This window comes from Spermophilus citellus (assembly GCF_964194105.1).
Source record: "Spermophilus citellus genome assembly, chromosome: 3".
NCBI lineage: Eukaryota > Metazoa > Chordata > Mammalia > Rodentia > Sciuridae > Spermophilus > Spermophilus citellus.
In genome coordinates, this window is record NC_138184.1 from 50,993,265 (window position 1) to 51,016,368 (window position 23,104).

A 23,104-nucleotide genomic window follows, 5' to 3' on the forward strand; every position below is an offset into this window, starting at 1 on the left:
TTATAAGTGGCTGGTCTGGTGGCAACAGAGCAAACTACAGCCAGCAGCAGCGGGACCAGAGGGCGGCTCCGTTTCCCCAGCATGGCCCCCTTGGCGTGGGCTATCTGCTGCTTCCTGGGGGGACTCCTGATCAGTGGGGGCAGCCCCAGTGTGCCCCGCCTGCGACTCTCCTACCGAGGTACTGGCTAGAGCTCCCCTGTTCCTGTGCATGTCTGTGGGTGCTCCCTGCTCCAAGACACCTCTCCCTCCACCAGCTAGCCCCGGGGCTGGAGGGGATGGAGCCCCAGGCCCTGCACAACCTTTGGGAAAGGCTTCCTGGGGATGACCCAAGGCAGAGGAGGGAGACATGTCCTGAGGTCCATGACCAGAGAGGAGGTGGGAGAAAGACGCGTGGGCAAAACCTTGGAGGTGAGGGCTGCTGAGAAGGGAAACAGATGTATGGAGACCCTGACACTCCTCAACAGGGATACTGGCAGGTGGGGAAGCGGAGAGAGGGACCTGGCAGGGGAGAGGGGACACAGGGCAGGTCTGGAGGGTCTGAGCAGACAGTAGGGGAGTGGGCAGCATCCTGTCCCTTTGGTCCTCAAGCCACAGGAGGGGAAAAACTTCCCCCACCTCTTTTCTTTTGTTTGTTTTTGTACCAGGAATTGAAGGGGGCGGCGGCGGGGGGGGGGGGCACTTAACCACTGAGCCACACGACAGCCCTCTTTTTTTTTTTTTTGTATTTTATCTAGATACAGGGTCTTGCTGAGTTGCTTAGTGCCTCACTAAGTTGCTGAGGCTGGCTTTGAATTTGTAAGCCTCCTGCCTCAGTCTCCCCAAGCCACTGGGGATTACAGGCTTCCCTGGCCTCTTGCAGCCCATTTCACAAGTTGGCTTCATCATCACCCCTCCATCCAGGAGCCCAGAGGACATTTCAGCCTCCCTTCTGCCATCCTGGGGTGCATTCTTCTATCCCAGCCTAGCTGGCACAGCCTCCTCTAATGATCTGTAGGGGAAACGTCACCGAGATCCAGGCTCATGGCAGATTCTTCTTATGAAAAAGGGGGATGATCACCTTCCACTGGGAATCCCAGTCAGAGTCGGGGAGACACAGGCCTGCTGTGGAGACTGAGGGGGAGACATTGTTTGTCGTGGAGAGTCTGAGGGTGGAAATGATCCTGTTCTGGAGGCTGTAGTTTTGAGAGATCAGGCTACCAGAAAAAGCCCCAACAGGGAGAGTTCCCCAAGGTACTCTCAGCTGAGGAAGGCTTTGTGAAGGAGCCTGTTGATGAGTTTGGAGATGGGGTGGAGGCAGGGCTGTGGAAGCTCCTATAGGGAAAACCCGGGTGCTCTGGGCCTTCCCCAGGGTGGCCCATGTCCCCTTCTTACCCCATCCTTCTGCTAGTCCCTTGACAGCCCATCACCTCCAGACCCCAGGGATCTATACCAGGATTCTAAATTCCTAGGACCACTGTCTCCAGATGCCCCCACTCCATCTCTAGAGCCTGGATGGGCAGAGTCTACAGGGGAGAAAATTCTCTTTGGTCACATCCCTGATCTGGCGGCTGGAACTCCACCTGGCCGTGCCTGGCCTGGCCTGCATCTAGGCCCTTGCCAGGTGTTCCCTCTGTCTGTCCACCACTCCAACAGCCAGCCTCGCTCACTGCTCACACTCACCCTCCCTTCCTGCAAGCTCTTCTTGCACTTTGCCCAGATTGCTGCTTTAATTTCTGCCAGTGAGGCCATCTTCCCTGGGGACTGGGCAGGGTGCACATGTTATAGAGGGAAGGCGTCAGTTGAAAGATCAAGGGACTATAAATCTGGGCTGGGCTGGATGGGGGCTCAGAGCCTCCTGTCCCACTTGCCCCCAGGAGCCACGTCCCCAAAACCTTCCAGCAGCCCTGTGGATGGGAGCATGTTCCAGATGTGAGTGCTTTTGAGGCTGAATGCACAGCTGGACCCTCCATCTCCATTCCTTGACTGGAACAGTAGGCTGAGAAGCAGGTCCTGACTCCCCTCCCTCTGCTCCCTCCTAGACCTCCTGTCTGCCAACCGCTCTGCCATCTTTCTGGGCCCCCGAGGCTCTCTGGACCTCCAGTCCATGTACCTGGATGAGTACCGGGACCGCCTCTTTCTGGGGGGACGTGATGCCCTTTACTCTCTGCGCCTAGACCAGGCATGGCCAGATCCTCGGGAGGTGAGATGGACTAATGTGGGCTTTGGGGGAAGCTGGGCATCTGCAGGTAGAAGGTCAGATGGGGGAACTGAAGCTGTGAAGTTAGGGGAGTACCTGAGGTCACCAGGCTGTGTTTCAGGTCCTGTGGCTGCCCCAGCCAGGCCAGAGGGAGGAATGTGTTCGAAAGGGAAGAGATCCTCTGGTGAGTGCTATTGGAAGGGATTGTTCCCTAACCCCGTTGGTCCCAGACCCTGACCCCCAGGATAACCTGCAGTCATACTGGGTGCCTCTACTTGGGAAGGGGGTGGTTTTAGGAGCAGATCCCAAGGGCTTTGTGAGGTTTGTGAAGAATGTTACCCCTCCCCACTTCCCTTAGAGCTGCTCAGCCCAGCAGGGCTGAGCCACAGGGCCCAAACAGAGGGTGACCCTTTTGCCTCACCCTTTCTTCTCCCTGCTAGATGGAGTGTGCCAACTTTGTGCGGGTGCTGCAGCCCCACAACCGGACCCACCTGTTGGCATGTGGTACCGGGGCCTTCCAGCCCACTTGTGCCCTCATCACAGTTGGGCATCGTGGGGAGGTGAGTCTGTGTCCGGCCCCATGAGAGACTGGAAAGTGGTGACATTTCCTTTTTGCTGCCTGAACCCTTCCCATTGAGCCTGGGTAGAGACAGAGGGGGTAGGCCCTTGAAAGGCGCCTTTGTCCTCGGGTGATGACCCCATTCAAGAGGCCCTGAATGAAGGCGCCTTCTGCCCACCCCCCACTCTTTAGCCACACGCATGCAAGGGCCATGGCCAGGGTGGGGGACTAATGCTTCTTTCCCAGGTGACAACCTTCCCTCCATTTTCCCTACCCATAGCATGTACTCCACCTGGAGCCCAGCAGTGTGGAAAGTGGACGGGGGAAATGCCCACATGAGCCCAGCCGCCCCTTTGCCAGCACCTTTGTAGGTGGGTGATCCCAGGTCAGGGTGGGGTTAGGGATGGTGGGAGCAGGAAGGGATGGGGCCTGGCTGTTGGGCTTGGCCTTTCATCCCTAATTCTGTTCCCACCCCCTCTCCAGGTGGGGAACTGTACACAGGTCTCACTGCTGACTTCCTGGGACGCGAGGCCATGATCTTCCGAAGTGGGGGTCCCCGGCCAGCACTGCGTTCTGACTCTGACCAGAACCTTCTGCACGGTGAGGCCTACTGGGACCCGCTCCTGAAACAGGGAGGAGAGGAGGCTCTGGAGCTGGGAGGAGAGGCCACTGAATTCCCTGGAACTCTAGTCTCCAGTGGGGGTCCCCATGCTGCTTCTTGTCGTTTGGGTTCATTCCCCCATCCTACCCTGTGAGCCACCCCCACACACACCAGCATTACCCTGTCACCCTCTCAGAGCCCCGGTTTGTGATGGCCACACGGATCCCTGACAACTCTGACCAGGATAATGATAAGGTGTACTTCTTCTTTTCGGAGACTCTCCCTTCACCTGATGGTGGCCTAGGCCGTGTCACTGTCAGCCGTGTGGGCCGTGTCTGTGTGGTAAGAGCTGTGACGGGGTGGTGAGGTTCAAGACTCCTGCTGCACCCCCCTTCCCAGACCTGCCCCTGCCACAGATGGGGAAACTGAGGCGAGCATAAAGCTGACATCCATACCTTCTCCCAGTAGATGAGGGTGGAGCAGGAGGAGGTGGGGCCCATCCTTATGGGACACAAGACTGACTCTGGCCTCCCATCCCTCAGAACGATGCTGGTGGCCAGAGGGTGCTGGTGAACAAGTGGAGCACCTTCCTCAAAGCCAGGCTGGTCTGCTCTGTGCCCGGCCCTGGTGGTGCTGAGACCCACTTTGACCAGCTAGGTAAGGGCGTGGCCTGGCAGGCCTTTACTCTGGGAAGGGAGAGGGCTCAGAGCTGGTGAGTGGGGGCATTGGCAATGGCCATGATGCCTGTGTGCCCTTCTGTGTTCCAGAGGACGTGTTCCTGCTGTGGCCCAAGGCGGGGAAAAGCCTGGAGGTGTACGCGCTCTTCAGCACCGTCAGGTGGGCACACCTAGCCTCCTCTGACCCCATCATCCCTGGCCCCCGCCCTTCAGCCCCTCTGCTGAATCTCTGCTTTCATACCCCAGTCTTGCTATGGGTCCCTGTCTTTGTCTCTGATTCTGTGACTCTGTATTCTGTCTCCCTCTTTTTGCTTTCGCCTTAGTGTCCTTGTGTTTCAGTTTCTACTTTCAGCAAACTCTGTTGCCCTCTGTCCTTCCTTTGGAGCAAGCCTATCTTCCTACCCATGACAGCTACCTTGGCCTGACTGTCCCTGTCTCTCCTCGGCAGTGCCGTGTTCCAGGGCTTTGCCGTCTGTGTGTATCACATGGCAGATATATGGGAGGTCTTCAATGGGCCTTTTGCCCACCGTGATGGTCCTCAGCACCAATGGGGGCCCTATGGGGGAAAGGTGCCCTTCCCCCGCCCTGGTGTGGTGAGTATCTACTGGCAAAAGAGGCCTGAGCAGCTGCCAGGAGGGACTCTTCTTGGAACAGCACTGGGGCCACATGCATCCCATGGCAGGGATGGGGTGGCACTCCAGAGGGCCTGGGCCGATGGGGCAAGGTGTGGTGGGATAGGAGAACCTCTCCAACCCAAGAGCAGCCCCTAGGTGTTAGGGGAGCAGGCTGGGAGGAGAGGTGTGCATCCCAGTGTACTTCAGGGCTCCTTTTGCTGTTGCCTGCAGTGTCCCAGCAAGATGACTGCACAGCCAGGACGACCCTTTGGCAGCACCAAGGACTACCCAGATGAGGTGCTGCAGTTTGCCCGAGCCCACCCACTCATGTTCTGGCCTGTACGGCCTCGGCGTGGCCGCCCTGTCCTCATCAAGACTAATCTGGCCCAGCGGCTGAGCCAGATCGTGGTGGACCGTGTGGAGGCAGAAGATGGGACCTATGATGTCATCTTCCTAGGGACGGGTAGGAGGGCTGAATCCGAGTGGCCAGGCTGGGGAGGTGTGTGAAGGCCCAGCTGTTCTTTCCTTGCTCACTGATGACTCTTCTGCTGCCCCAGACTCAGGCTCTGTGCTCAAACTCATCGTCCTCCAGACAGGAGGTTCAGAGGAGCCCGAGGAAGTGGATCTGGAGGAGCTCCAGGTGTTTAAGGTGAGCAGAGGGCATTTCCTATCCCTGGGTCTGGGACTGGCTATAGGGAAGCCAGAGGGAGCCTGGGGGAGGAGCAGAACATACTGGCACACTGCTACAGAGGCCTGGTTGATGCTTCAGAATGACTGGGGGACCTGCCGCTGCAGTCTGTGGACTGAAAGTACCTACGGTTCCCCAGGGAGGTTTGGCTACAGTGAGCACCCTTGACAAAGCCCTGCTGGGCTCAAGTCACAGTGAGGAAGTGGCTGAGATTCCAAGTCCCCAAGAGTTCTGTTAACCCTTCTGTAGATTCAGATAGGGCACCGTTTGTGTTTGGGGAACTATTGTGCCTGCTGACATGAGATGTGTGATTTGTAACAGCTGCCTTATTGCTGGGTAACAAGGCCATGGGAGTGGACACTGGAACTCTGTGCTTTTAGCCAACCCTCCCACTTGGAGGCCAGCTGGGATAAGGGGCCTTTTTGTAACCCAATGTCTAGAAAAGACTGTCCAGCTTCAGTTGCTAAGGGGTTGCACCGACTGGGCTGGCGTTGGAGACTAAAATGTGGAATGTGGGGGAAGTTCTCGTTATGTTATGCCGATGCTGAGAGCCTATTCCTTCCCCAGGTGCCAACACCCATCACTGAAATGGAGATCTCTGTCAAAAGGGTAAGGGCAGCTGCCTGACTCCTCATGTGTTCCCTGTCCCCTACCCTGTTCTCCTTGAGAACTACCGTAGTCTGCTGGAGAATGGTGCCCGGCAAGCCTGATTAGGCTCTGCAACAAGGGCTGTGTCCAGCTGGGTGCTGGGTTTCACATGCATGAAGCTGTGGACAATGACAGGTGCCAAGGTCATGTTCAGATAGGGAGAGATCTACAAAGGCCAGTTCTTAAGGGAGTTGATACGTGCTTGGAAACAAAATCTGGAATTTTTTTTTCTTTTTGATAGTGGGGATTGAACACTTTACCACTGAGCTATACCCCATCCTTATTTATTTATTTATTTATTTTTAAAGTGTGGGTGGGGCTAATGGCCATTTTATTTATTTATATTTATTTATTGCAGTCTGGGGATTGAACCCAGGGCCTTGCACACACTTAGGAAAGTTCTTTAACCACTGAGCTACACCCTCACCCCACCCCCTTTTTATTTTTTACATTATTATTATTATTATTATTTGGTACTGGGGATTGAATCCAGGGGTACTTTACCACTGACTAAATCCCCAGCCCTTTTTATTATTTTTTAAAAAAATTTGAGAGAGGGTCTCACTAAGCTGCTTAGGGTCTTGCTAAATTGTTGAGATTGGCCTCAAACTTGTGATCCTTTTGCCTCAGCCTCCAGAGTCACTGAAATTACAGGTGTTTACCACCATGTCTGGCCTGTTTTTGTTTTTAAAATTTTTTAGTTTTTTGATACTGGAGATTAAACCCAGAGGCATTCAACCACGGAGCCTTACCCTCAGCCCTTTTTATTTTTTTTGAGACAGAGTCTTGCTAAGTTGCTTAAGGCCTAAGTTGCTGAGGTTGTCCTTGGACTTGCGATACTCCTGCCTTGGCCTTCCAATTGCTGGGATTACCTGCATGTGCCATTGTGCTTGGCCCCTTTTTAAAAATTTTATTTTGAGATAAGGTCTTGCTAAATTGCCCAGGCTGGCCTCAGCCACCCAACTTGCTGGAATTACAGGCATACACCACCACACCTGGCAAGGGAACCATATTTTAGAGGCCTGATATATGTCCTTTTGCAAGTGGCAAATACCATGTATGTCCCAGTTTACCCCTGGTGAATCCCAACTGTTTTTTGTGTGCGTGGTACTGGGGATTATACCCAGGGCCTTGTGCATGCTCTACCACTGAGCCTTAAATCCCAACTTTTATACTGGGATTGCTTACAGCAAGGTGCACCTCTGAAATCAGAGGTCAGTAAGAAAAGGCCAGTGGGGTACAGGATAAAGGTCAGTAGCAGGGATGGCCTGGAGAAGTCCCTTAGAGAAAAGACCCCAGACCTGCCCCATCCACTCCATATAGAGCAGGTAGATGACAAACATCTTTATTTCTGAGAATAAATCCAAGAGGTTCTGGAAGACTTCTTGAAAATGGTAGGGGTTTCAGGAAACCCAAGGGAATTGAGAGTCTGGATGCTCCTTAGTTAAGCCCAGGCTCACCATGGGCTCTGCCTGTGTCTCTCCCCAGCAAATGCTGTATGTGGGCTCTCAGCTGGGTGTGGCTCAGCTGCGACTGCACCAGTGTGAGACCTATGGAAGTGCTTGTGCTGAGTGCTGCCTGGCCCGGGACCCATACTGCGCCTGGGATGGTACCTCCTGTACCCGCTACCGCCCCAGCCCTGGCAAGCGTCGGTTCCGCCGACAGGACATCCGGCATGGCAACCCTGCCCTACAATGCTTGGGTCATGGCCAGAATGGTGAGTGGCAGTAGGTATGGGCGCCCTAACAGGGCTCCTACCCATCCTGTGGTCTGGGCTCTATTCCTGTGAAGTGTGACTTCAGACTGGTCCTGTTGTGACAGTCCTCAGCTTCCTATTTATGCAGCTCTAGTCAGCTCATGGGTGCGGGGTACAGTGACTGGCTTGGGGTTCAATGGATGCCTAGGTCTTTATCATACTGGTGGGATGCAGGAATCAGTTGGTGGCCCTGGGGGCCTGGGTTCCATAGTTCCCATGTTAAGCCAACTTGGTCCTCTATGCAGAGGAAGCTTCAGGACTGATGACCACCAGGGTCTATGGCACAGAGCACAATAGCACCTTCCTGGAGTGCCTGCCCAAGTCTCCCCAGGCTGCTGTGCGCTGGTTCTTGCAGAGGCCAGAGGATGAGGGCCCTGACCAGGTGAGTGAAGACCCTGCCTCCAAACCCTACCTCCCTACTGTAATCCCAAGCCCTGAGCCCTAGGAAGGGTTTTTGGTGGTAACCTGCTAAGATCAACTAAGAAAAGTGTGTTAGGCCCCTACAGTACCTAGGAGGAAGTACCCCTATTTCTGTCTCTGGGAATCTAGGACATATATAGCTGGAACTCCCCAAGTCTAAGAGGTGGGTAGCAGAGAGGGAAGAGGGGTCTGGTGTGGTCTGGACCCTGTGTTTGCACATATGGCTCAGCTTTGAAGAAATCTCTTCCCCAGGGGTTCTCAGTTCTCCTTTGCCTTAGGCTTGGGTACCTCCCTGACTACTGGACCTTGCCACCTCCCTCCATTTCTGGTCCTACACTTTCTCCTGGGAGACCAGCTATATGGCCAGGCCTTTTCCTCCCCCGTGGGAAAGGTCTGTCAACTCCTGGAGATGGCTTCAGTCTGGGGCCTAAGGCTGAGTGGGGTGGGCAGGGTGAGGAACCAACCATTCTCCCACAGGAAAGAGGAGGGGAGAGGGGGTTGATTATAGGAGGGACTATCCCTCCAGCTTGGGAACTGGGGGAGGCCAGCCTTGGGCCAGCTGTTGGGTTGGGCACTGAGGAGACTCCCTGGGGTTGGGGGCAGGACAACAAGATGAAGTTACACAATACTAACCACCCAGGCAGTGCATCCTCAGCCCAGATGTACAGACTAAAGCCCGAACAGGATTCAGAGAGATGGTTTGGGACCGGAGCTGCATTCCCACTTCTTACACTGAAGTGGGCACCCCAGGCTGGGGCTGTCAGCTTAGTGCTGTGGCGGGAGAAAACAGGAAAAATTAAGACAGGGAAGGCCCAGTGTGCCTTGTGTGTGTGTGTGTGTGTGTGTGTGTGTGTGTGTGTGTGTATGTACATGTGGAGAGGAAGAAGTTTTCCTTGCCACAGAGTAAAAGCTCAGAAGTACACTTATAAGCTGTCACAGTGGCCATGCCTATAATCCCAGCAGCTCAGGAGGCTGAGGCAGGAGGATTGTGTGTTCAAAGCCGGCCTCAGCAACTTAGTAAAGTCCTAAGCAACTCCGTAAGACCCTGTCTCTAAATAAAATACAAAAAAGGTCTGGGGATGTGGCTTAGTTGTTAAGTGCACCTGGGTTCAATTCCTGGTACCAAAAAAAATATATTTTTTTTTAAAGAAAAAAGAAAAATCTCTCTCTAGCCTGTCTGCTTCCTGTGTATGTGTGCAAGGGCTCTCCAAGGCCAAGTTTGATACCTGGGTCTCTGATTTGGGGAGACACCAGCCATTCATATTATTGAAACAAACAAACAAAACCCTTTACAGGCTCTTTCCTGGACCATAGGAAGGTAAGGCCCTGCCCTCAATTAACTTGTAGTCTAGAGGCCAACCTGCCAACCTGCTGGTCCCCTTCTGGACAGGGAAGATAATGGGCAAGGGGAAGGACATACACACTGGGCCCTCAAGGTGGAGAAGTAGGGGGCGAAGAAGCTAATAGTACCCATCCTGGCCCACACTGTGCTCATGTCCCCTGTGCCTTCCCACTTGCCTGGCAGGTAAAGACAGATGAGCGGGTCCTGCAAATGGAGCAGGGGCTGCTGTTCCGCAGGCTCAGTCGCCTCGATGCCGGTACCTACACCTGCACAACGCTGGAGCATGGCTTCTCCCAGACTGTGGTCCGTCTGGCTCTGGAGGTGATTGTGGCCACAGAGCTGGACAGTCTGTTCCCTCGGAAGCCAACACTGGAGGAGCCCCCTGCCAGGGGAGGCCTGGCCTCTACCCTACCGAAGGCTTGGTATAAGGACATTCTGCAGCTCACTGGCTTCGCCAATCTGCCCCGGGTGGATGAGTACTGTGAGCGTGTGTGGTGTCCGGGCACTGGGGAGCGCTCAGGCTCCTTCCGGAGCCGGGGGAAGCAGGCCAAAGGCAAGAGCTGGGCAGGTCTGGAGTTGGGCAAGAAAGTGAAGAGCCGGATGCAGGTTGAGCGCAACCGGACGCCCCGGGAGGTGGAAGCCACGTAGACATGGAAGGGGTGGTCGGGTTGGGCCAGGGAACCCAGCAGCAACCCCCAGAATCTCCCACCTACCCAGCTAGGGCAAGGGGCACCAGGATGCCTGACTGCCTCTTAGAGATGGGAATCTCTGCTACCCACAGGAAGGACTGGGGGCCTGAGGGAGGGGCCCTGTGCCTGGGGCCTGTTCCCTGCCCTTCTTTATGCTCTCATTCTCAGGCTGGAGCTGGCACCCTTTGGCCCCTGGCAGCCCCAAGGGGCCTGCCATTTGTTCTCAGAGATGGTCTGGCTTCCGGAATATATTTCCGGGTATGCCCAGAGGCAAGAGGATTGGGTGGTTCTTTCCCAGCCTGCAGAACAATGGCTATTCTGAGTGACCTTCAAAGTGGGTGGCTCTAGGAGATATCTGGGCAGAGGCCCTCAGGCATCTAGAAGAGAATAGAAGCGGCCTCTTCTTTGCTTGACCTAGCATCTGTTAGGAGGAGCCTACCCTGACCAGGTTGGGGAGGGCAAGTGGAGGTGTTGAGGAGCTGGAGCAGCAGTACCTTACCCTCTTCATGCCCTGATGTCTTGGTATTTCCCTGCCACTGCCCACGACCTCTCCTGTATCTCAGAATTATAGAGGTGTGGATTTCTGAGACCTAGGGGTGGTCCAGGTCTTAGGCCTCACTTTATAAATCGGGGAGAGGGTTCTCACAGCGTGACCTTCTTTCTTCAGGCCCGGAAGTGTTATGCCAGGTTTCTATAATAGCCACATCTCCTGATGGGATTCCCCTTCCTCGCCATCAGGGTCCCATGATAAGGATCAGGGAGAAGGAAATGTTAGTCCTCACCTCTGGATTAGAGATGAAAAAGAGGAGTTGGGGATGGAAGGAGTGGGCTGTCTTTCCCAGGGCAATACAGAAGGGTAGGAATGTAGAGTCTTTGCAAGCTACAGCCTGAAGTCAGGATTGGGGTCAGGGCTTTGGCCAGAGCCACAGAAAATTGACAGGTTATCAAGATGGAGAGAGAAAGACCATAGGATGGGCTATGGACCCAGGCCCAGGTGTCCTCAAGGACTCAAGATGGCATCAATTAATTCAGGAGCCATACTGGGAAGGTCAGATGTTCCCTAAAAATCTCTATTTTCTGCTAAGTAAGGGTTATTTTACAAGTCTTTTTAAAAATTATTTTTGGTGCTAGGGATGAACACAGGGCTTTGTGAGTGAGCTAGGCAAGTGCTCTACCACTGAGCTACATCCCCAGCCCTCTTTTTTTTTTTTCCTTTAAGAAGAGAGATTAGCTGCTAAGAACTGTAAGTCCTGCTGGTTCTTGGGGATGAGGCTCAGATGGCAAGGTTACATTTTGCTTGGGCATGTAGGGGAGTTGTTTTTGCCATCAGCAGTTTCTTAGTCTGGGGAGCACAAAGGAGGAGGAGGAGGATAACTAAATGAAAAGTTGTTCCCAGCCTGCACATGAACAAGTTAGTGACGCACAAAACTAACAAGAGACAAGGGCATCAACTCTGAGATTCCTTCCTTCCAAAAACCAAGATGAAGAAACAAAGGAGGAAAAAGAAACAGCAAATTAGGCTCTCTGCCCTACTGCAACTCAATCCTGAAGGGCATTGGGTTTTCTCTCCGTCACCCTCACACCACCAGAGTATGGGAATCTGAAACAGCCCCCACCCCTTCCCTTTGATTATATGGCAAGTGTACTAGAAGCACTGAGGTTAATCTAACAACATCTTGAGAATCCTTTCTGCCTGGGGTGCTGTCTTGCTATATGAGCAGGTAAAAACAGAGGAGGGGATGGTGGAAGAAAGAAGGAAGAGGAGACAGAGATGAAAGAGGTGGAGGAGAGAGTGCAGATCTCCAGGAGGTGGGGGGAGGGGGGTCAGAGCTGCCGCAGGCTCTGCCCTCTATCCCTGGGAAGCCAGAAAGAGACAAACAGGCTCTCAGTGGCTGGGCTTAGGCTTGGTAAGCTCCAAGCCAGGTCCTCTGGGGAAGTGACTCTGGAAAACGGAGGGAGCATTGTATATCTGTATTTGGGAAAATATGGACAGCTTCTACCAATTGCCCTCCTTCCATGGTACTGTGTTGTTAATACCTGGAAATGGCCTCTATGTATGAATTCTATTTTTGTGTTCCTATGTTGAGATGGGCCTTGTGGTTTCTCTGTCTTTGGAGCATACTTCTTGTATTGTTATTTTTATTGTTATGGCAGCCCTGAGTTCTAGTGAGGAAAGCAAGAGCCTCCCAAGAAAGGGATGAAGTTAATATTTATATCACATAATTATATTGTTATTATATCTGTATATTTCTGTACTAAATTGATTGATGCATCTGCCACTCTACCTCTTCCTTGAGGGAAAAGGTCCCCATAACCTTGGGTGGTATTTTCTAGCAGAGAGGGAGATGGGTAGTAGGGGAAGGAAGGAGCCAGAGGACTTTGTCTATAAAGCTAGGATTGCTCATTAAATTAGGAAAAGTCCTGACCTGAGTGAGGTCTTGTAAAATTTGACCTTCTTGGAACTTCAGGAGGATCTTGGGGGGGGGGGGAGAGGGGGGAGAAAGGCTGGCAAAGGTCAGCCAGGCACGTAGGCAGCTCTGCTACTTTTTCACAACACTTGACATTTGTAATAGCTATACTTGGCCTGGTGCAGCCTTCATCCCAAGTCACATACCAATGTATATTAAGGCCACCAAATTCATGCCTGGGCTGGGCTGTGGGGGCCATAGCTCCTGGGGAGGAGGAGAGGCCCTAAAAGTCTGACCTACTGGGCACACTGCAGAAGACTCTCTGACCATGGTTCCTGTTCCCCCAGTGACATTATGCCCCTTATCCGACTCCACTAGTGCTGGGAATAGGTGAAAAACCACGGAAGCACTTCAAAGATAAGAGAGACATCACCCTATCTTGCTAGGGAGATGGCCCTGGGCCCCTCTATTTTTGCTATAGTCTAGGAGGCTCAATAGAAGACTCAGTCATGGGTTTCAACTTGCAGTTGGGCCCTGGAGCCGGGCCTCCTATCCCTCCAAAATACTGAGGCCTGACAGGACCTAAAGTCTTTGTTTCCCCTCCTGAGCTGTCGCCCACAGACTGAGAGGCATTATCAGAGTACCCACTTGGTGCTGGCCTGGCAGGGTATGCAAGTGAGACCCCCACTGTCCCATCTCTCATCAAGCGCTGCTCTTCCTGGGGCAGCCAAGTGCCTCTCCTCCCAGGCATCATTACCACCCATTCTCTGAAGACCCCTGGGCCCAGACTTCTCCCTGGATCTCAGTCTCCCTTCTGCCTCTGTCTTGACTCTTATTTCCTGTTTCAGCAATTTTACCCTCTCTCTATCTTCCTCTTGCAGATTTTTCCTCTAAGTCTGGTACTTCCCCTGGTTGCTGGGCCTCTGTTTCACGATTTCCCAAACAGGTTTAGAGCTGGAAAGAGACTTAGACAAAAAGATTAGTTGAACATTTCCCAAATGGTGTCTATGAAAGGGTAACCCCAGGAGATTCTCTATGATCTCATGGTCTTCAAGGTCAAATTAGAGGAATTCTGCCTCCTTGGTCTCCACAAAGCTGTATACTGCCTGCCTCATGAAAGCACTGAGAAATCCTATGCCGGTCTGCAATTATTATGTACCTACTATATGTTCTATGATTCTCCAAAACTTGGTCCTTCCTTCCTTCCTTCCTTCCTTCCTTCCTTCCTTCCTTCCTTCCTTCCTTCCTTCCTTCCTTCCTTTCCTAACATCTCATACTTCTAATGTTCTAAAGAGCATACTTTGGAAAAGCACTGATTAGTTAATTCCTTCCCTTTACATGTGAGATTAATTTGTTAATCTCTGCCCCCCAAGCCTGTAAACTCTAGAGGCCCAGACCTCCCAGATTTCAGTCATGTTTTTGTTTCCTATGGTTTTCATCAGAGTAGAACCTGCCACCTCAGGGACAGTGCTGCCAAGCTACCAGTCTGCCGACACTTAGAATTGATTCTGTCTCCTACACCCATCCTCCCACACCCAGCCTGCATTCCCAACCTAACTTCCAGCCCCTCCTATGTTTGGCATGGTCCTTTGAGGGCATGGCCAACATTCATCCCAAGCCTGTGGTTGTCCTGCAATTCAACAGAGAAATTTCTCAGGAAAGTTGGGGGAAGGGAAGGGTCAGAATAAGGGAGAAAAACATCCTTTTTGTTTTCTCAAATGGTGTCTTGCTTCCCTTTCATTTAGCTAAGCTTGAGGTCAAGTCTTAGATACCCCTAAAATTGGAAAGGGGAGCACATAGAGGCCACTAGAAGCCTGAATTGTCTCTCGCCAGGCTGCCACCTAGGCCTGGAGGGGCTCATATACCTCTCCCAGTCCAGCAAACTGAGGCTTCTCTGGCCAGCCACATCATATTCTCAGTGCTAGGAGAAAGTTGCCCAGAAATAGTCCACTTTCCATCTGGATTAAGGGCCCACCCCAGCCTCACCCAGGTCCTGGGCTGCAGAGGATTCCATGAGGAGAAAGTTTAACACACATCAAGAACAAATCCCCAGGGTTTTCCAAGACTACAAACTTGGAGAGAAAGGACTGGGCAGGGCTGGATTTGAACACAATATCTGATAAGGAACTTGGGGATTGTTGGGACCCCACCCTGGCTCCTCTTCCGGACTTACCCACCCCTCTGGTATATGGGGTGGGGTGAGGCAAGGCAGCTCTGGTCCTGTGCCCACTTCCCACTGCCCAGCCCCCACCTACATTTGTTATGCTGGGTCCCTCTCCCTTAAGGGTGGTATTCTAATGAAGCCTTTCACTTTCCCTGCTGGAGTTTCATTAAGGAAATTTCGGTTCCTCAATGTAGCTTAAATTTTTTTTTTTTTTTTTGTTCTCCACTTGGGATAGGAATTGTTGTAGTCTCCAGGGGAAACTTGTAAGGGATGTGGAGCTCTCCTCTCCTCTGACCAGGCCTCCAGATAATAGTCTGCGGATGTGGGGATTCAAGTGACCAATATTGAACTTTATCCCATGGAGGAAGATATCCAGAGTGTATCCTTCTTTTTTGGTTCCCAAGGATTGAATCCAGGGGCGCTTAACCACTGAGCCACATCCCCAGCCCTTTTTATGTTTTATTTTGAGACGGGGTCTCACTAAGTTGCTGAGGCTGGCTTTGAACTCATGATTACAGGTGTTTGCCCTGCAAAGTGTATCCTAATACATCTCATGGTGCTTATTTCACTGCCATGAATATTTCACTTCCACTAGGCAAAGAGGGACAATCAGGGCAGGCAGATTGCTGAGGGCTTATTGATAGGACACCTAAGTGAATGGACAGGGGGCTAGAGCAGAGTCTGTCTGACATAAAATGGAAAGACACTTGAAGCCCAGAATGGCCTGTTGGGAGGGCAAGGCAGGCTCTGCTCTCACAGATAAAGGTATAGAAGAATGACGTGTCAAACCAGCAGCTTGCTTTATGGACATGATCTCACCCACCAGCCCCAGCTGATAAAAATCTGGAGCTGTTTCCTGTAGTCCAAGGGTCTCAGACAATGGTGTGAACGGCTAGACCTACTGGAAAGCACATTGTTCAGGGAAGAAAAAACAACACCCCAGCACAAAGCCAGGGCAGGATCTGTCTAAATGTAAGGGCCTGTTTACAAATCCATGATTTTCAAGGGTTGGAACACAATGGGGAATTGTTGTGGAGAGGTTGGTGTCCCCTTCAGTATGCTCCTGTCTGGCTTTGATGGCTCAGACAGGTCTCAGATGCTCTGAGAGGGATGGACACTGATGGCTACAGATGCCTTCCTGTTTATCACAAGCATGCAGAGCAGGGTCAAGGAGCCAGTTACACCAAAGACAAGTGGGGGGCTCCTGGGCCTCACCCCTTCTATCCAGGCCTCATGCTGGCTCACTGCTCAGGGCCCCAGAATTAGAGGGGGTTTGCTAGGACGATTAAAGGGCAAGGGTATTAGGACTGGGGACGTGGCTCAGCAGTAGTGGGTAATGCACTTGCCTATCAAGGGTTCGATCCCCAGCAATAACAACAAACAAAAGGGCGAGTTTTTTTTTTTTTTGTTTGTTTTTTTGTGATGAGAATGGTATTTGTGTGTATGTGTGTGTTTGTAAACATCAACTCTTTAAATTTTATGGCCTCCAATTGCATGTTGCTTTTTGAAAAACATGTACAAGCCTTGAAACCTTTGAAAAATAGTTAGATCCTTTGGAATGGGGCTCGCTTGCTTGGTCACAGGCAACCTTCTCACATCTGGGGCCCCATGATGCTGTGATTCACTTCCAGCCTGCCTGGGAGCATACAGGGAACTGACGTGCCCCTGGGGTCAGGGCCAGTGGAGGCACTCTTTTTCATAGCAACCTGTTGCTCTGCCCACGGGGATTGGGCTTTTGAACCACTACCCAGATGTCCTGGTGTGAGTGCGCATGTGTTTCCGTGTGCATGTGCTTTTGTGTATGTGTGTGTGACTGTGGTAAGAGGGTAGGGCAGAAGAGGAATAGAAACATAGAAACATATTTCCCATGAGACTGGCAGTCACCATTTTTAGTGTGGGAGGGCCACTGGGGTTAGGAAGTCTACTTTGGGTCTGGAGAAACAATAAGGGCAGTCTTATTTGAGGATTTGACCTGTGGTGGAAGTATCATTAGTAGCCTTTTTTTTTCTTTTCCCTGCTACTGAAGATTGAACTCAGAGGCACTCTACTACTGAGCTACATCCTCATCCTCCCCACTTTTTTTGTTGACAGATCTCTATTTTTTATTTGTATGCGGTGTTGAGAATTGAACCCAATGCCTCACATATTTGAGGCAAGCGCTTTACCACTAAGTTGCTGAGGCTGTGATCCTTTTGCCTCATCAGTAGTACATTTATACTAATATCTAAACCCAAAAGAAGTATAGTTTACAAAAAAAACTAAAAAAAAATGAGGAGCAGTAAGTGCCATGCAATTCCAAAAACAGAAGCAAACTTTTCATAAGGCTTTTATCTTTTCAGGTTTAAAGGGTTAGAATCTTCTTGGTCAACATGTTAACAGTGCCCTCTGGTGTTTGGCAGCAGAACAACAGGCATATTAGTACAGGGTATGAGTACTTCCATTAGATTAGCAGTCTTGAAACTGCCTCTGAAGATTCTGGGCCCGGCACCACTAGGGGAAGAAAGGCTAATAAGACAGATAGGTCTCTGCCTGTAAGAGGCTTCCCATCTAACAGGACAGACAGATCCACAACTGTAGGGCTATACAGGGGTTTAAATAGAGGCCAGAGAGCATGCAGGTTGAAGATGTGGCCCTATGCTGCCTTCAACAGGCTGAGGATAGAAGTTAGAACTCTCCAGGCTAAGAATCCTAGGCCCAGGTCCCAGGATTTCAGAGTGGCCAGGGCAGAACGCCCATGGTGGGGCTATCCTTAGAAATACAGCTGTGCAGGGCCCTATTTGAGAAGACCGCAGATGCCAATCTGAGCAGGGCCAAAAAGCTACCACATGTTTTATGGCAAAAAAGCTACTACATATTTTATGGCAAATGGCAGAAGGGAAAAGGGTGGATGTGTCAGTGAAGTGGACATAGGAAGCCATGCAGACAGAAGGATTTTATAGCAATCCTGTGAGGCGCAAGTGTCTGAGCTGAGCATGGCAACAGGAGGGAGAAAGAGGCAAACATTCAAAAACCAGTCAAATTGACAAGGAACAAGGTGGATGAGAAGTGAGGGAAACAGAAGGAAATTCTTGAGGTTCTGGCAGTGGTTTATATTTCAACAAAGGTAAGGTGTTAGAAAAGAGGGAGCAGATACTTTGGAGAATTTTTGATTAACATTTATTTCTGGGTTCTAAGTTATGAAATGGTAATTAATTTGAATAGACACATCCATTATAAAAACAGGTATGTAAAGAATACAAGATGAGCTTGGAACATCTCATAGTGCCAGAAAGTTAGGAAGTGCTCAAAAACAAAGCAAACATACCACTATGGGATGTGAAAAAGATACAGGACCAATGCAGCCAATGGCCAAAGCTAGAACAATTTGAACAACAAAATAAACAAGTAGTATTGGATGGAAACCCAACATATAATATATACATCCACTGAGTCCATACTGATATAAGCAAATGACTGAATAAAAAAATGACTGAGAGAGAATAAATCAATCTCCCAAGCAGAAGAATTGAAAATAATTTATGTAGCTAATCCATCTTCAAAGCAGAAGGTACATAAACCCTCACTCCTTAATTGTGGGCTGCACACACTTTTTCCCAAAGGGTAAAATATGGAAAGAGGGACAAAAGAGGAACTACAAAGTGGACAAACACTGCTGTAGCCAGGTGACCAAAGTTAACATCAACAGTGATAGGTCATGTTGATAGGGTGTAACTCTGATAAGATGTGATAAAAATGGAGCTGTGTGCCAGGTTTTGTTTTCGTGACTAAAAGGCTCAGGGGTCACTCCAGGGAAACTGGGCTGACTGGGCTGCACAAAATAACCACACAAGAGACACAAATACCTTTTTCTTTGGGGTCGCTGTGACGGCTCCTCTGACTTTAAGGGTCCGAAGAAAGAGAACAAGAGACAGCACACACACACACACACACACACACACACACACACACACAGAGAAGGGGTCAGGTTTCAGGGGGCTGAGTCTATCTTCATGATGTCCACTGTCAGCAGGTTCACTGACACCTGGGTAGACCACACCCAAAGGCACAGTAAGAGAAGGGGACACACACAAGGCACTTCCATGGAGCATTCTATTCTAAACAGGGCAAGGGGTTATATTGCAAAGAAACAGATGAGTGTAGCTCCACCCATGGGGCTGTAGCAAGACACACCCATGCAGGAGACACCAGTCCCTGGAACCCAAGAAGGGTGGGGAAAGCTCTGCCACATTTCTGGGACTGAGCGCCTCAGCACCCAGCCAGGAAGTGTGATTCAGTCATGTGCAAGGTTGGTCTTCCACAGCTGTGGTCTCCTCCCCAAGCCCAGAACCCCAGTCTAAACAGGACAAAAATATCAGATGGATCCCAATTAAGGGTCACTCCCCAAAATACTGGATCAGTACACTTGTAAGACTGTCAAAAGTCATCACAAACAAGGAAGTCTGACAAACTGTCACAGCCAAGAGGAACCTACAGTATTGGATGACTCAAAAGTATGATTGGATAACCCAGACTGGATCCTGGAACAGAAAAAAAATGGTAAAAAAAATATCTGAAGTTTTGATAATAACTGAGTGTGGGCTTTAATGAATAATTATATATCAATATTGGATCATTAGTTGTGACAAATTTACCATGGTAATGGAAAACACTAATAATAGGGGAAACTAGGTTTGGAATATATGGGGCTTTGCTAAACTATCTTCACAATTTTTCTGTAAAGCTATTCTAAAATTAAACGTTTAAGAAAAATGCCAATTGTTTGCTGTGCTTGGTGGTGCACACCTGTGATTCCAGCAACTTGGGAGCTGAGGCAAGAAGATTGCAAGTTCCAAAGCCAGCTTCAGCAATTTAGTGAGGCCCAAAGCAACTTAGTGAGACCCTGCCTCAAAATAAAAAATAAAAAGGGGACTGGGGTTGTAGTTCAATGGTAGAAATGCTCCCCTAGCATGGGCGAAGCCTTGGGTTCAATCCTCAGCACCACATAAAAATAAATAAATAAAATAAATGTATTGTGTCCAACTACAACTAAAATAAACAAAAATTATTTAAAAAAATAATAGGGCTGGGGATGTGGCTCAGTGATTAAGCACCTCTGGGTTCAATCCCTAGTACCAATAAATTTTTTTTGTTGTTTGTTTAATGGATAACAATTGATTAGGCCCACAGGAAGGACAGAACACTTCAAAGTTGGACTTTCCAGCCTACAAGAATGGGAGTAGCTATTAATTTCAATGAAGGGTAAAGGTATAAAGAGAAAGAAATGGTTAATAGGTATGTGTATATGTGTGTGCATGTACCTGTACTGCCCACTAGCTAGCAGTACCTATTAAGGCCAGCTGCACGTAGAGGTAGGGCAGCTAAATGTCTGGGTGACAAAACCCTCCTCCATTCCTGCAACAAGCTTTGCCTTCTATCCACTGAAGCTGGAGGCCAGAGGGCACAGTTAGGGAGCCATTACCTTCTATTAAGATGGTGCTCCTCACATGAGCAGTATACAAATGATCTCCTATAAAGGGACAGATACTACCATATTTCTCTAAGAATATTCCTGGTGAGCTCAGTTATAGTAACTATAGGTTAAGAAACTAAAGCCTGTCTTAATCTAGGAAGTATTTTTCAGTTGTAAATGATCACTACAGGAGTTGAGTTTATAGGGGTGGGAAAGATATTGCTTTTGAAATGAAAATTCATAATTTAAAAGTTCTCTTATCATTTGCAAAGCTTTGACAAAAATCTTCTTGGATGCTCAGGTTAGAAAGCATAACATTGGTTGTCAAATCAATGAGAGAGAAAATGAAAGGGCACAGTTGTGGGAAGCCCTAGGAATGACAGCTATGCAGGAGGCCCAGGACAGCCACCTTAGAAGAAGGAGGCTTTAGGAGACAGGTCTTCCAGGAAAGAAGTGTAATTGAGAGTGATCTGTTGCCTGGCCTGTGAGGAATCAGTAATAGGTTCACAGCAAAAGAAAGAGAGGCAGTTGTTAATTTCAGAAAAAAAGCAAAACACTGTACAGAAGAGCAAACAAAGGTAATCATGATATACTGTCTGGCTCAGTAGTAAACAATATTTACATAGTCATAATAATGTAAACACTAAAAATTAATTTAACAAAAATTGTAATGCAACTATTTTAAGATGGGGAGAGTAAAAATGGGAAGATTCTAGGGGCTGGGGTTGGGGCTCAGTAGTAGAGCACTTGCCTAGCATGTGAGACACTGGGTTTGATTCTTAGCACCACCTATAAGTAAAGAAAATAAAGGCCCATTGACAACTGAAAAAAAAATACACATATATACACATACATATGTTCTTATTTATATATATAAATAAATAAAATGGGAAGATTCTAAAGGTGATACACCTTTATGTAACTTAACAGAAAGTTAATAATGTCTAAAATTAATAAATCAAGAAATAGCTAAAAAAAGAGGAAAATATTGCCTTTGGGGAATAGGACTGAAAATAGAGAAGGGTAAATTAAGAATGTTTTTCATTATAATCCTTCAGTGCTATTAAGACTATTTTTTTCTGGGTCCTGGGGATTGAATCCAGGGCCTCTCACATGTTAAGCATATGTCCTACCATTGAGCTACACCCCTAGCCATTTAGATTTTTTCGAGTTTATACTATATTGCCTACATACGTTGATAATAGCCAAAAGATAATAATACTTTGTTATGGTTTGGATTTGAGGTGTCTCCCAAAAGTTCATGTGTGAGACAATGCAAGAAGGTTCAGAAGAGAAAAATACATGATTAGGTTATGAGAGCCTTCACCTGATCAGTGAATTAATCCATTGATGGGATTAACTGAGTGGTGACTGAAGGCAGGTGAGGTGTGGCTGGAGGAGGTGGGTAATTGGGGGTGTACCTTTAGGTTATATATTTTGTATCTGGAGAGTCTCTCTCTGCTTCTGATCTTCATGTGAGCCAATTCTTCCACCACATCTTTCACCATGTTGTTCTGCCTCACCTCAAGCCCAAGGGAATGGAGCCTGCTGTCTATGAACTGAGACCCCTGAAACTGTGAGCCAGCCCCCAAGTAAATTGTTCCTCCTCTACAATTGTGCTGGTCAGGTCTTCTAATCACAGCAGTGCAAAAAGCTGACTAAAACATATCTTCCATCCTATTTCAAGTGAATCTGGTCAAATCTGAAGGCAATCACTGTCTACACACACCTTGGATGTAAGTCTGCAGGGCTCAGCAGCATTTGTAATGAGAACACTCCACCATCAGTGACAATGACTCAGTGAAACCCTGAGAATTCAGTATCTGGCAATGGTTCTAAGTTTTCCCCGAATCATCCAAATCCCATGAAATTATAAAAACATACAAATGTAAGATGGGCTCTATTTAGTTTCTCCCTAGGCCTTTTGCCAGATTCCCATCCTAGCTGCCTTGCCTAATGTGAATGTCCTGGCATGCAAATTTGTAGTTACAGTTGGGATTTTAAAGCTCAAACCACTAGGCACCAAGAGTTTATTGAGTGGTTCACACATGCTGTAGAGAACACACTGGCCAGTAATGAGTGCAGTCTCTGGCCTCACTGGGCACAGGAGTCCCTAGCATGTTTTTTGAGTCTGGGGTCCCAAGCCTTGCAACAAGGACCTATTCAGTCCAGTGTGAACTCATACTGGCTGACCTTCCTGATGAGAACCTGTGTACTTATTTGCCTGTTATGATTTAGATGTGGTATCCCCCAAAAGCTGTGAGGCAATACAAGAAGGTTTAGAGGAGAAATGATTGGGTTATGAAAGCCTTAACCCAATCAGTGAATTAATCCCCTGGTGGGGATTAATGGAGTAGTAACTGAAGGTGGGTAGGGTGTAGCTGGAGGAGGTGGGCTTTGGGGGTATGTCTTTGGGGTATGTATTTTGTATCTGATAAGTGGAGTTTCTGCTTTCTGATCATCATGGAAGTGGCTTTCCTCCATCAGATTCTGCCTCAATTCTGGTGGAGGAATACAGCCAACTGTCTATGGACTCAGACCTCTGAAACCATGAGCCTCCGAATAAACTTTTCCTCCTCTACTATTCTTCTTTTAGTCACAGAAGCAGAAATGTGACTAAAACACTCGCCCTAGGATGTCAAATTCCCTGCAAACTGATTCTTTCTCAAAGAAACATACCTAGGTTCTAAGGTAAAACTTCTACATTAATTTACTAAATTTTATGGAGTACAAGGGTGACTTTTCTTATTCCCTTACTTCCCCACACGCCCCACTCCAGATTCCTTAAAAATGCTGGAAAAATTCATGAGTGAATTTATAAGGAGACTTCAATGGAGAGAAAAACCTTTATTTGCATAATAACAAACTTGAGTGAAGTTAAGAAGAGGCATACGAAAACCATATAAAGGTGGA

General features: G+C 49.2%; 1 protein-coding gene across 1 annotated transcript; it reads left to right on the top strand.

Moving 5' to 3' along the window:
* Positions 1-19: 19 nt before the first annotated feature.
* SEMA3G (semaphorin 3G) lies at positions 20-12,415 on the top strand. The gene is made up of 16 exons (XM_081285592.1): positions 20-178; positions 2,019-2,179; positions 2,298-2,360; positions 2,617-2,736; positions 3,016-3,106; positions 3,219-3,335; positions 3,533-3,678; positions 3,879-3,993; positions 4,104-4,173; positions 4,462-4,606; positions 4,859-5,090; positions 5,185-5,276; positions 5,883-5,924; positions 7,452-7,680; positions 7,965-8,101; positions 9,665-12,415. Exons 1-16 carry the CDS (start codon positions 82-84, stop codon positions 10,127-10,129), a joined length of 2,322 nt encoding a protein of 773 aa, XP_081141718.1. The 5' UTR covers positions 20-81; the 3' UTR covers positions 10,130-12,415.
* The last annotated feature ends 10,689 nt before the right edge of the window (positions 12,416-23,104 follow it).